The 14,008-nt window shown below is 57.5% G+C and overlaps 1 protein-coding gene and 1 long non-coding RNA gene across 5 annotated transcripts in view; one reads left to right on the forward strand and one right to left on the reverse strand.

Annotated features, from left to right (window-relative positions):
- Nucleotides 1-14,008, reverse strand: part of ABR (ABR activator of RhoGEF and GTPase) — a 198,509-nt gene that overhangs the window by 130,153 nt on the left and 54,348 nt on the right. The window contains exon 1 of one of the 3 annotated variants that reach the window (XM_055131988.1): nucleotides 12,195-12,578. The exons of the other annotated variants lie outside the window; for them this stretch is intronic. Coding sequence (XP_054987963.1) covers nucleotides 12,195-12,255 — 61 coding nt within the window. The 5' untranslated portion in view covers nucleotides 12,256-12,578. Of the gene's footprint in view, nucleotides 1-12,194; nucleotides 12,579-14,008 lie in introns of those variants that run through there. 3 annotated transcript variants of the gene reach the window in all.
- LOC129403445 (uncharacterized) lies at nucleotides 294-9,629 on the forward strand. 2 transcript variants are annotated; one of them, XR_008629281.1, is made up of 4 exons: nucleotides 294-404; nucleotides 1,164-1,215; nucleotides 2,053-2,991; nucleotides 7,803-9,629. It is a non-coding gene; the product is annotated as an uncharacterized LOC129403445 (long non-coding RNA). The 2 variants fall into 2 exon arrangements; XR_008629280.1 differs by lacking the exon at nucleotides 7,803-9,629 and having other exon boundaries at nucleotides 2,053-3,653.

The raw sequence follows: 14,008 nt of genomic DNA on the forward strand, positions 1-14,008 counted from the left end.
TGCAGCTGAGCTCATCAGGCCTCAGCGTGCAGTGCCCTCGGCTCTGCTCTCCCTGACACCAATGTGGGGTTTCACTTCAGTCATTCTCAACTCTATTTTTACTCCAAGGTGGCAAGAAACACAAGGGGTCAAAGCAGGACAACGAAGTCACTTGATTCCCTCCCACCCCATCCTCATTTGGCCGAGGACCACAGCTGATGTTAATGGGAGTAGGGATGGGGAGGGGGGAAGAGAGGGCGGGGACGGGGGTGGGGATTTCTAAGACTTCTGGTGGTTTTTTCCTTCTCCAAGGCCAAGAGTGTCACCTGGAGTCCCCTCCCTGAGCGGTGTTCGCAAGGAAGTGCCATGCAGCCTGTCCAGAAAGCCAAAGGGGGTTCCTGTGAGAGGTCCAGAGGCGCCCCCAGGTGAGTCTGGGGCCTGGGGAGAAGCCAGAATCCAGGATGGGGGTGCCTGAAGGGATGCCCGGCTGTAGAAAGTAGGGGGCTGGCAAGTTCCCTGAGTCTGGGAAGGAACCTTGGGGCTGATATGCGGCAGCCCTCAGCCTCAGAGAACATTCCCATTCTTCACCCCCTGCCAATCACAAAGCACTATCTCAGCCAACGCCCGCTGAGGTGGAAGGGAGTGTGGATGGTGCAGAGTCAGCTCGGAGGGCTCAGTACAGTCATGGCCCTGTGGCACCGCAGGGGTGGCCCAGACGCTAACACATGGCCAGGTCCCTGCACAGAACTGTCAGCCCAGACTGTGGGGGCCAAGAATTGGGAGAGATCCTTGGGCCCCCCAGGACTGCTGAGGAGACCCACTCCCCCACAAAGAATCAAGGCTTCAAATTGGAGCTTTTCAAACAGGTGCCCCCCACCCAGCACCCAAGTTTTCCTTCAGAGGCCCTGGCATGCAGCACCTCTGGGAAGGCACGGGGGCCTAGACACCCACAGATCCGTGCTCCGTGCCCAGCCCGCCTCCCTTTGGGCTGTGCGACCTTAAGAAAGCTGCTGAAACCTTTCAGAATCTTGGGGGTGGTGTCTCTACACCCATAGAACAGGATAAAAATAAACGGGACCGAGGAGCTGGGGCGGGGAGACTGCAGATTAAATGGGGCATTGTAAGTGCTAAGGACAGTGTCGGGCACCCTAGGACAAAGCCTTGTGCCTCTTTATGCCTCTCAGGAGCTGAGAGCCTGCAGTGAAGAAATGACCACAGGCCTGAAACACTAGCCAGGTAAAGAGTGGACAGCAGAGAAGAAAGGGCTCCGCGCCGGGGCCCAGGCCCAGGGGACTTCCTGGAGGGGGTGGCAGTCAAGCTGAGACTTGAAGCTGACTGGGAGCTCCCCAGGACAGAGGCTGGCTGTGGCCAGAGCAGGGGCAGTGTGCGGGCATGCTGGGAAATGTGGTAGGTAATGAGGAAGGCAATCTGGATACCGAACGGTGGGAAAGAAAACTCCTATTAAAGATTTCTGGGCACTGGGGAGGCAACGGCAGCCCTAGGAAATGGAGCAGTGGAGTGACTCAAGTCAGAGGGACATTGGCCACTGGGGCCTCGCTCCAGAGATTGTCAAAGAGTCGCCACCCGATCCCCAGGCCAGAATTCTGTCCCTGCCATCAAACGTGAGTCCCCTCCTTCCTCCCCCCAGAGCAGGAGAGAGAACCAGTCCTGCTTGCTCTTTGGAGGGGGTTCTCTAAAAGTTCTGTGCCTGGAGATGCACACGGTACCCACTGATCTACCTAGAGAACCAACGTCCAGGCTTTCAGAGGGGCTAAGATACTGGCCAGGATCTACGATGGGGTTTGCAAAGTGCCAGCTTAAATCAAGGGGAAACGACCCTTCCCCGAGGCAGCACGCACACCAGCTGGTCTCTCATTAGCCCTCGCAATGATGCATCAGAAAGTTAACAGCCAACCAGTTCTGCTCCATTAACACAGTCTTTGGCCCTTGGGGGGGTGGGGGCAGGGAGCAGGGTTTTGTCTAGACAGATGCACACTTCAAGCCCAGATGCCCAGCTACTGGCACCTCAGGAAGGGGGTGGGCAGAGAAGTGATGTGTGCCCCCTGCCCCTAGGCAATCCCAGTGGCCACTCCCTGGCCTCCTTCTCTCCTCTGAAGTTGAGAGGACCAGCGCTTTTCATGTACACTAAGGATTAAATGAGCTCATGAATGCGCTTGAGAACACAACCTCCAGCAGGGTCCCCGGGATGCATCTCATCAGCGGCTTTGCTATTTTAATTTTGATGGGGAAACTCCAATCAAAAGAGAGATGGCTTACAGACCGCTCCTCATCTAGCCGGAATCCAAGTCACAGAAGGGTCTGACCTGGTCCACGCCTGCGGTCCCCTCCCCCCGCCACGGAGGACAAAGGAGTCTGCAGCTCTGTGATCCAAATCGCACGCAGGCTCTAGATTGTCCACCGCAGCCCTGGCTGCACCCAGGAACTTGCTAGAATGCAGAACCTCAAATCTCCTGCCAAAACCAGGAAAGGAAAATCTGCACCGTAACAAGATCCCTTAGACAATTCAAAAGTGCACTCGGGTTAGAGGCCTGCTCGCCTCCAGTTGGCTCTGGGGACAGGCATCTGAGCCGCCCCACCTCATCCCGGAAAATCTGAGCCCAAGACTCGTACAGAGAAGCTGAGCTTTCCGCAGCAGAAGGACCCTTTGATTCGTGCCTCCGAGCCCTCCACAGCGCATTAAAGCACACTTGGACACATGTTAAGAAAATTACTCCCCTCTTGATTCCTTCTCATCTTTCCTTTTACTGAAGAAGAGAGACTGGGATTGGCGCTTCCTCCCGGGCTTCTCCTCCAAGAGCCTCCCTTGAAACAAAGAAACAGAAGGCCCACACCTATATCCCCTCCCACGGCAACAATGTGGCGCTAGATTAATGACACTGCTTCCTCCCGGTGTAAGATAACTGAAGAGTCACCACCAGAGAACAGATTTGCCAGGCCTTTCCTCTGCAGATAAGTTCCACCTCAAACCATGAATCAAACTGAAGAAAAACAGTAAGTCCACAGTAACAGAAATGTATGAGTCTGGCAAATATCACGGCAGGGGGCCCAGATAAGTGGCTGCTGGGTGGCAAATGATTATTTCATCTGGTTCCTCCTCTACTTTCTCATAGTGAGTGATGAAGTAAATGCCGCAGACCGTGGCCAGCAATTTTTATTTTTTAAAGCTTTTGTCTTTTTGTCTACTGGGGCGCCTTCCTAGCAGGATCTCTCTTCCCAGCCCCCTCGGCCCCCACAAGGCCAGACCAGGCGGGGCTCATCCGGGAGTGCTGGGAAGGGCACCTACTGCTCTGGGGATTGAACTCAGGGCCTCACACATGATAGGCCTGGGCTCTACCTCTGGGTCCCCATGCCCAGTCCCTTCTGGGGTTGGTTTTAATGGAGTGAAATAGAATACACCGGCATGGAACTATGAGTGCAAATGTGGTAGACGTTCCACATACTGTGCCTTGCGACTTCTACTTCAGTGTGTGTGTGTGTGTGTGTGTGTGTGTGTGTGTGTGTGTGTGTGTGAACATACATGTAACCTATGGGTATCCAAAGTGCCAGTAAGTCACTCACCTGTACCCATCCCCTCGTGGGAATGTTCTAGACTGTCCACCTGGTCACTGCTGGCTGCGTGCACCTTGTCTCAGACACCCACAAGCAAAGGTCCCTTTGATACCCAAATAATCAATGATGCCCAGATCTGCATGCAACGCCCTGGAGGTCCCCACCACAGCCTCTGAGGATTGGGAGCAGGGCAACAGTGGCTGCTGCTGCTTGTGATTAAATGGGGGGGGGGTGCGTGGGGGGTGTCTCCCCTGGCCTTCCGGGGGCTGGGGGCTTAGGCAGCTCAAGTTCAGACAGGTCACTGAGGGGAAGCAGAGTGAGGATCTGGTGGGCAGGCAGAGCCAGGCCTGGCTGTCTCCAGAGCCCCCTCCTTCCCCCCACCTCTCCACCCCCGGGCAGGGAGAAGGCAGCTGGGGGAAGGGGAGGAAGGTCAAGGCCCCAGAGGCAAGTGAATTCCACTCTCCTTGCCACACAAAGATGAGCATCGGGTGAGGGGGGGTATGGGGTCTGCTGAGCAGAAGCCCACCTGCTGCCCCCTGTGGCACAGCCCTCCTCCAGGGAACAGTCCCCTCTTCGGGGAAATCTCTGGTCTTGCCCCCTTTGAATGTGGGGAGGACGATGACTGGACAGTGGGCCTAGAGGGCCTGCACCCAGCACCCCATCATTAACATGCCACACACGGGGCCTTCAACACAGGGGCCGGATCTGCCTTCCAACCGGCCCTGGGCCTTGGCCCAGGACCCTGGGGCTCAGTGGCCTGATTTACGGCCGAGGCTCTCTTTATTTTCCTGTGGAAACTGTGGAGGTGAATTTCAAAAGGCCTGAGAGCAGGGCGGGCTGGCAGGGGCTCTGCCAAGTTCTTTCTTCCTCCACCCCCAGCTTCTTTGCCGGGGCCCTGCCCAGCTCTGGAAATGAGGCATCACGTGTATCCCATCCTGGCCCCTCCATGTCTATCTCCTCCTTCGTCCTTTGCCCTGCTCAACAATGAGCACCTCGTATCTATATTCCCAGGGACTCAGAAAAGTGGGGCAACAAGTGGGGCAGGGGTGTCTCTGAGGATCCCCCAGTAGAAAGAGGCAGCCCAATTGGTGGGCACAAAGCTGCCTGAATACCCCGGGGACACCAGGACAGTCTTCACAGCTAAAGGGGATGAACCAGAGAATCCGCTGGCCTTGAAAGACCCACTGACGACGGGCCGACCCTGGCACCACTGAGAAGGTGAAGGAGTGTGGGAGAAACCACTTACAGGCCGGCCAGTCTTGGGTTCAATTTCTGGCTTCTTTTCTAGCATGGGAACCCAGGTGTCCTCCCTAGAAAACAGACATAACTCGTGCCTCAGAGATTAGCATGGCAGAGGGCTGTGATAGCAAGTGGGAAGTACTCAGGATAACCTGGGTACACAGGAGGTGCCCAGCAGCACTTGCTGACATTGTTGCTGGTGCTTAGATTTGAATCCAGCTCGAAGTGGGGCCCTTCAGCAGTACCTGAACCTCTCAAGGGCCTCCGTTTCCTCACCTACAAACAGGGGGATGACCCCAAGCACCGACAATAGCCATAAGAGATGGTAGCGATTAAGAAAGTGGAAAGGTCTGGGGATGGAACTTAGTGTCAGAGCAACTTGTATAAAACTCTCTTGCATGTGTAAGGCTCTAGGTTTGATCCCAGCACTGTAAAAAAATAAATAAATAAATGAATAAAGATCATGTAAGAAAACTACTTAGCACAGCATCTGGAACTGGCTAACATTATGTTTTTCTTCTAAAGGCAAATGAAAAAATCTAATTTCTATGAACCCAGCAGGATTCATGAGCCTACTTTCCATCAAGCCCAGTGGTTTTGAGAGACCCAAGGATGACGTCTCTATGCCCCTTCACATACTTCCCAAAGGTGATGGCATAGCACACCTCCAGGGGGCGCCATCACACACCACTCAAGGCCACTTGGACCCCAAACCTTTCAGAAAGGGATTTTTCTCATTAAAATTATAAAGGAGCAGTGCACATAAAAAAAAAATACCTAAAGAGGGCCAGAGCGATAATACAGTGGATAGGGTGTTTGCCTTGCAGGCAAGTGACAGTACAGAGGGTAGGGCATTTGCCTTGCACGCAGCTGACCTGGGTTCAACCTCTGGCATCCCATATGGTCCCCCAAGTACTGCCAGGAGTAATTCTTGAGTGCAGAGCCAGGAGTAACCTCTGAGATTGCTGGGTGTGACCCAAAAAGCCAAAGAGAGAGAGAGAGAGAGAGAGAGAGAGAGAGAGAGAGAGAGAGAGAGAGAGAGAGAGAGAGAGAGAGAGAGAGAGAGAGAGAGAGAGAGAGAAAATACCTAAAGACTAAATCCAGGGAAGGGGTGGAGTGACAGTACGACAGTACAGCAAGTAGGGCATTTGCCTTGCACGTGACCGACCTGAGTTTGATTCCCGGCATTTCATATTTTCCCCAGAGCACCGCCAGGAGTGAATCCTGAGTGCAGAGTCAGGAGAAAGCTCTGAGCACCACTGCGTGTGGCCCCAAAACAAAACAAAACAAATAATCCAGGGCAACATGCAACTTAATGGGTGACCACAAATGAGGAAATCAATAACTGCTCTGGGGCATAGATGAAGCCCCCCACCCCCTTCAACTAGGGAAATAACTGGGTTTAATTACACGACATCTTTAGTCGCTGTAATCTTGATCCATTAAATCCTTGCTGCTGGCCAGGAGGCAAGGTCCATGAGGAAGCCCAGCACACTAATAGGATGAACCCTCTGATCCCATGAAGGTAATTATGGCCACACATCTCCCCCCAACAACCCCACACTAACCAGCAGATCCCAATTTGGCACCGGGCAGTGCCAGCTCCGCTGACATCCCAGACACTCATGGGCCCAAGACACAGACACAGACAGGGCTCAAGAGCGCCCCTGGCATGGGTGCACCCAGGCATCGCCGTCACCGGCCCTTTCGGAGACTTGCTCACTGCCATGTCCATCCATGGTCTAGAGTCCCCAAGAGGGGAGGGTGGGGAAAAGAGGGGCAGGCCTGACATCTGTCACTTAGGCTGCCCTCTCTGGACTCACCTCCTGGAGACCAAACTGTCTTGGTCAGTTTCCAGTTGGACAGTAAACTCATCTTCACCTTTTACGGGGTCGAGGTGGGAGAAAGGAAAGACAGGCAGAAAGCCTGGTGGGGTGGGGGGCCCAGCTGGCCCCATGTCACATGCACTTGGCCAAATTCCCTTTTTCTTCAGGAGGGGGCAGCACCCAACTGCGCAGAGGGCTCACTCCTGACTCAGTGCTCAGGGAATCACCCCTGGTAGGTCTCAGGGTGTCATGTGGGGTGCCAGGATCGAACGTGGGTTGGCCACATGTAAGGCAAGTGCCTTCCCTGCTGAACTATCTCTCTGGTCCCTGTTTGCCAAACTCTTGGGGCAGAAGAGCATCTGTCTGTAGCCCTCGTTCCTTTCTTCTTCTTCTTCTTCTTTTGGCTTTTTGGGTCACACTCGGCAAGACACAGGGGTTACTCCTGGCTCTGCACTCAGAAATCACTCCTGGCAGTGCTCAGGGGACCATATAGGATGCTGGGAATCGAACCCAGGTCAGCCGCATGCAAGGCAAACGCCCTACCCACTGTTCCATCACTCCAGCCCCCCTCATTCCTTCCTTCTGACCATTCACAGGGTCTAGACAAACTCTCCCCAACTTTCAGGGACCAACGGGACATTCCCATGGCCATTCAAGGGTGCTCAGGCCTCCAACTCAACATATCTTGCCCCAAAAATATGCAAGCTAAGCAGGTCAAGGCCGCAGGTCAAAAATCTGCCTCTTACCTAGCCCCAAAGATGGGTGTGCTGGCAGGAAGTCCCCATGACAACCGAGGGCCCAGGCCCGGTAACAGGGGATATGGTGGGTGCTCCGAGTCCCACCATACTCTCCAGGGGAGTGTCTCTGGCTCCGTGGCCAGACGTAGTGCGCTCTTGCCTTCCCGAAGCCACCTGGTTTCTGCCTGGCCTCCCACCAAAGGCTCGCGCCAAGTCAAACAGCTGCAGAGCCCAGGCTGCAGTGAAGTTCTCTATCCAGTCCTCACACACGCACCAGCTCGGTGTGGGACGGGCTCCCCTGGGGGTCTCAGTTTCATGACAAGCTACTCCAATTACCAAATCTGCACAACTGGAAACTTGTGAATGGGCCAGAGAGAGGGATTCTGGGATTGCTGGTGGGGTTAGGCTAGCAATGAGCCAAGTACAAACAATTTTCCTTTTTTTCCTCTAGGGCTTATTCATGCAACCAGAAGTGACTATAACCGACTATAAACATGTCTGAGGCACAACGAGCTCGGTTCCGCCAGAGATCCTGGCCCGACCCTTCATGCCCACCCGTCCCTTTGCATCTTCAACCCAGATACTTCCAGATTCCTCTGAAGACCTTCCTTGAGGGCTATTCAAGGGTGAGGACCCCAGTGAGCTGGATTGGGGGGAGGCAGGGTTCCATCTCATCACTCATCTTTAAAGCACTCTATAAACATTGACTAATTAACCCACACGACACCCATGAGAGACATCAGGGCTTCGCTTCGCAGAGGCATTCACAAGGAAGGTACCAGAATCATACCCCAAGAAGCAAATTATGTCTCAACGAACAGCCAGTATGGGTCCTCCGACCACAAGCCTGAGCCAGAATAATTGATGCTGCCCCCTGTCCCCCACCTTTCTGCCCTGCTGACAGTTTCTCTAAGTTCACGCCCCTGTCACTTCTTCCTTTTTCTGAAGAACTACCGCTTTCACACTCACAACCACAAATGACATTTCTCTGAACAGAAGACTTCATTCCACCAGGCTCCCACAGATGGCAGCTGCTGTGACAATAAGAAGGACCAAATGACTGGGGCTTAGACAAGAAAAATCCTAGGGTAGGTCATGAACTCACTCGGTCGGCCTGGGACAGTGTCTTGGTGGTTTCAACCTGGTATAGCTCAGAGGAATCAGACGGGAAGCAGGTAAACCCACAGCCATGTGGGGCGGGGTTATATCCCAAGGCCCCGAATGCTTCACTGGCCCACTGCTAGGACACTGAGTCTACAAGGGGTATGGACCTATTGCAAGAGACAGAAATGTTCCTTGGAAATACAGTTTGGGGTGAAAGATGTGGCACCACGGCAGGTTCTGGTTACAGCTAATGCTCATGGCAACCTTCTACAAAGTCCAAGTTACATTACAGCAGACTTTTAAAACTTGTTTTATTTTGGGGCCACACCCAGCAGTGTTGGAGGTAAGGAGAACCATTTGGTGCCAGGGATTGAATCCAGGGCTCCCACATGCAACCAACAATCTGCTCCAATAAAGCAGGTACATTTGGGGCCAGAGTTGCATTGCTTGAAACAAAACAAAACAAACAAACAAACAAACAAAACAAAACAAACAAAACACTTTAAAGTAGTTCTCAGCTCTCTTTTAAAGGAATTCTGATCAGGATCTGGGGTATGGCTCAGTGGCAGAACCCTCGCCTAGCCTGTGTGCAGCCCTCCCTGGGTTTGATACCCAGCACCAACTCCTCTCCAGAGCACTGTTGGGAGTGACCTTGCTCCCCTCCCTTACCCCCCAAGTCAGGAGCAGTCTGCAAGCTGACACAAAAACAAATAAAAATCTTGCAAGCTTGAAGACTTCTCATTTGACGAGGTGCCAAGTGACTGGCCAGCCTGTCGTTAGGGGCCACCCTTCGGATCTATTTGGAGAACAGTCTTCGCTCATAGGAACACAGAAAGTTTCAGAGCACCACCCACCCGCCATTTGGGGGTTTTCCACAAAATCAAGTCGAATTCAACCAAATCCCTTGGCAGAGAAGAAACCCAAGAGAAAGTGATGTGCTTGGTGGGAAGGGAGGGGGAGGAAAGCGGGGACGAGAAAATGAAGATCCTTCCGGGAAGGACGCTCGCCAGCTTCCGGGATCGAGTGCAGCAGGACAAGAGGGCGAAGCCAAGTGGTGTGCATTCCTATCAAAAAGCAGGGGGCACTGGGGTGAGGGGCACCCTCATCTGCCACTCCAAGGCGCCAGGGGCAAAGGACCCCTCTCCTATCAGATCCCATCTCAACAGCGGCTCGGAGCCAAGCCATCTCCTTTTTTTTTCCGTTGTTTTTTGGGATCGCCCCCAGCTGTGCTCAGGAATGACTCCAGCTCTGCACTCAGGGCTCACTCCTGACAGTGCTCAGGAGACCATATGGGATGCCGGGGATCAAATCTGGGTCAGCCTTGAGCAAGGCAAGTGCCCTGCCCGCTAAAATCTCTCTCTTGCCCCTTCTCACCTCCTTGTCGTCATCTCTGTAGTCCCACGGGTTCTACCACAGAGGAGATGTAGTGTGGGGGGTGCTGCCCCCCTCCTAGACGGCCCTTTCGCTGTGAGGGTCGAGGGCACACTCTGGCACAAAGGCTGAAGATGGGGAGAAGGAGCTGCCGCTGCAGGGGTGCGGCCTTAGGTAAGGATTCCAGTTTACTGAGCCTCTCTCTGCGGGATGGAGTGAAGGTCCCTGTCCAGCAGGGCAGTGGGCCCGGAGGGAAGGGAGGTGGAGGGGTGTCCAGCTCAGTGCCAACAGCCAGTCCTCCGGGATGCCCCAGTCACTGTTTCAGGATGCGTGACCCCCCCCCCCCCCCACCACCACCCTGTGTCCTGGCTGCCTTACAATTCCTGGCTAGCATGGCTTGCTAAGGACTTACCACCTCGGAGGGTGGAGAGTCTTGTATGCTAACGGCTTCCCGGGAGGCGGGGGAGCCACAAACCATGCTGCCAGGCAAATGACAGCCTGGGTATTTGTTTTAATTTAGGCTCTTGTCAGGAGGAAACTTCATGGTGCATAGCCCAAACCTGACTGCAGGCGCCTCCCCAGGAAGCCTGGGCTGGGTTCCCAGAGAATGGCAGGGACTCGCCCGTGGCCACCACGTCAGCACCCACCCAGGCTGAACCAAGGGATCCGGAGGCCAGAGTCACAGTGGCAGGGCTGGCAGCTCACAGCCAGACTGTCACAGGCACCCCACCCCCACCCCCCAAAGAAGCCTCGGGCCAAATTCCCATCTCCAAGTCCATCCCTCAAGGTCAGAAATTGTCCAGTATTGCCCTGGGCAATTTTGCCTCCTGGTGCCCAAGAGGAGGTGGGGAGGAGAGACCACCAGCTGGGGGAGACTCCTTCAGGGAAATGGAGAAACGGTTTCCAGAAGATTCTGTGCTGAGATAAGAAAAAGGGGAACTGGTACTGAGTCCCAGAGTCAGAAATCTTCAGGGACAGCAGTGGCACGTGAATCTGAGGCATCTGTTCTCAACGAGAGCAGAGCTGGGGAGAGGTCACTAACCCGCCTGCGGCCCCCATCTGCAGCCGACTTGCCTCCGAACAGATGCGGGTCCCATCCCGCAGCCACCCCCATGGGCACCCGCCCTGACCTTCACCCAACCGTACTGGCCCTGCCAGAGAAAGAGCAGATGTGGAGGCTGGGCTGGCGCTGGACACACACCCGGGAGCCTGCCTGGCCCTTTGATGCTGAGAAGCCTAAGAGAATGAAGCAGAGCAGACCCACTCCTGGGAAGAGGAGGGAAAAAGCAAGGGGGGTGGGGGGAGAAAAGGGAGAAATTGTTTAGGGACTCAAAGGAATGAAGAGGTCAGCATTCAGGAGCCTCAGGCAAGATTCTGGGGTTCAGGCATATTCCTTTTCCACCGCTCCCCGAGATGACAATAAATTCAAGTCAGGAGGATCATTTAAAATGTTCCGTGGCATCCAGGTTCTGGAACCAGAACTAAACCCACCTCAGTCACCCCCTCTCCCCCCTTCCCCAACACACACAGACACACACACACATACACACACAGAGCAAAAGAGTGGGAGGGTCACCCCAGGTGACCCAGGAGGGGCGAATCCACACCTCTCTGGCGGCCAGTACACCTCTAAGGGCAGGTGTACCCAGGCGGGGTGGGGAGAAGGGCGGGGAGGGTCTGGGGGTGGGGTCCTCCCAGCCGTGGGCAGGCCCCCAGAATAGACCCGTGATCCCTTACACATTCTCAGAGGCAGCGCTAGAGCAATCACATGATCCAGCAGATTTGGGAGCGAGGGGGTGGAGAGCCCCGGAGGTTTGTCGTCCGCCCCCTCCCTCCGGGGTGGGGGGAATGTGCCGGTGGGGGCGGCGATGAGGCTGCAGGAAAGGCTGCTGCGGGGCGGGGCGACCCCGCGCCTCACTCAGGTGGCCCCCCGCGGAGACTTGCACCTGCAGCCCCCCTCCCCAGCGACACCGCCCCCACCCCGAACACACGACGGCCTCGGCGTGTCCCTGAGGGAGCCACTGGGGCGCCAAGGACTTTCCCAAAATGGCCTTTCTGCCTCGGCGTGGACGGAAACCGCTGGGCAGCCCGCGCGCCCCGGCGGGCAGCACGCTCCGGGCCGCCCCTCTCGGCGAGGGCTGGGGAGTGCTAGGGGACACAACAGGTGGGCGAGGGGTGACACAGCGCCGCGCGCCCGGCCCTTCCCGGGGACCCCCGGCGCGGTGATGGCCGGGTCCATCTCCCGCGCCCCCCGCGCCCCGCGTCCCGGGTCTCCCCGCGGCCCCCGCGCCCCGGCCGCGCGCCCGCGCCCCCCGCGCCCCGGCCCCGCGCCCCCCGCGCCCCCGCACCGCGGCCCGCCCGCACGTACTGCTGTAGAGCGTGTCGATCCAGGAGAGGCGCGGCAGGCCGCGGTGGCTGAGCGGCTCCATGCCCGCGGCTCGCTCAGCTCGGAAAGCCGAGCCTCATCGCACAACAAAGGAGGCAGGTGGCGGGCGGCGGGGGCGGCCGGCCCGGGGCTCCGACTTGCCGGGCGCGGGCGGCGGGGAAACAGGTAGCAGGGCGGAGCGAGCGCGGGTCGCCGCCGGGGACCGGGGCCGGCGGGCGAGCGCCCCCCGCAGCCCCTCGGGCCGCTGCGGATCTCCGAGCGGCGGCCCCGCAGCCCGCCCGCCAACTAGCAACTTCCCGGGGGCTGCGCCGTGCCCGGGGCTGGCGGGGCGGGGGCCGCGACCAATCGGCGCCGGGCTCCCAAGCCCCCCCTCCCCGCCGCAGCACGCCTCCTCCCCGGGTGAGGGCTGTGGGGAGCAGCCCCGGGCCCCACCGTCGCCTGGGCGAGGCGGGCTCCCAGGCGGCGCGGAGAAGGGGTCCTGGGGGGCTCTGAGGGAGATGCACGCAGGCCCTGGCGCCTCTGCCGCCCCGTCTCCGGACTCCGCAAACCCGGGTCACCCGCAGACGAGGTGCTTCGGGGAGACCTACTGGACCGCACGGGTGACATCACCTGCCACCCAGGATCTCCAAGCGCAGTTTCGGTGGGGGCGGCGCCGACAGGGTTAAAGTCCCGGCGCCCGCTCGAAGCCGGGGTGGCCACCAGCCGCTGCTTTCCCAGCCCCGCAGGAGTCGTTGTGTTCCACGCGCCCCACCTCGAGGGGCGCAGTTCCTGCCCTTCTCTGCCCTGCCGGGGGTGCGACGGCCGCAAGGCGGGAAAGCTGCCCGTCAGCTGCGGGGGTCGGTCTGTGCGGGCAGGGAAATTCTACACCTGCCCTTTCGGGCGGGGTACAGGAGCTGCTCCAGGGTCTCCCCGGGGTCCCCTCCAGGGACCTTCCATGGGGCACCGCAGCTCAGCCCAGGGAGCAAACCGCGTCCGCACAGTTGGAGGAAGTTGGGGTCCAGATGACCTCCGGGAACAGAAACTTTAGAAGCACAATCTCTTGTAAGCCCCCAAAGAGTCGGGAGAAGGTTCGGGGGGGCTTCATGGCGGCTGGTTCCATGTAGTCCAAGTTGGCTTCAGATTTGGCCATAGGGTTCCAGAGCTGGGGCAGGAGGGAGAGGAGCCAGACTGGGTGGTCCAGGACAAAGGTGTGGACCCAAGGGCAGGGCGACAGTGGGCCCACCAGAGTCCCCAGGCTTTCCTGAGGCTGGAGCAGCACCCCACCCCACCCTCCCCTCGAGGCTCTGCAGACAAGTGAGGTGTCCCTATTCCTGTCCCTGGCACACTGTGGGCCACTGCTCATGACTCCCTTGAGGGGGTGAGAGCACCCCCACCAGGCTCAGAGCGAGGCCAGGCCCCAGAGGGAGTGGCGTCTAGGGCTGCCCCAGGAGAGCTGTGGCCAGCAGCTGAGAGCAATGGGAGGTGCAGGGGGAAGATTTGGGGGTACGGAAACTGCCACAAGTGGCTGCAGTGGTGAAGGCACCCCTCTGGCATGGCTGGGTACCCTTGCTCCAGCCCCCCACCCCAGGCTCCTGCCAGGCTTGGGCTCTGACACCCCCCTTCAGCTGCCACCCTCCCCCAGGGCCCCACTCCCAGGCACAGAGAGGGCCAAGTGGCACCTGCAGTTTGGCAGGGAGGGCGGGTGCATCGCCACTGAGAGGCTCCAGAAATAGAGACAGGATGGGAGAGGGAGCTATTGGGCTCTCAGAGGAACCTGAGGGAGGATGAGGCCGGGGAGAGGGAAGGAGCTGAGGGGG

Source organism: Sorex araneus, chromosome 3, assembly GCF_027595985.1.
Source record: "Sorex araneus isolate mSorAra2 chromosome 3, mSorAra2.pri, whole genome shotgun sequence".
Classification (NCBI taxonomy): domain Eukaryota; kingdom Metazoa; phylum Chordata; class Mammalia; order Eulipotyphla; family Soricidae; genus Sorex; species Sorex araneus.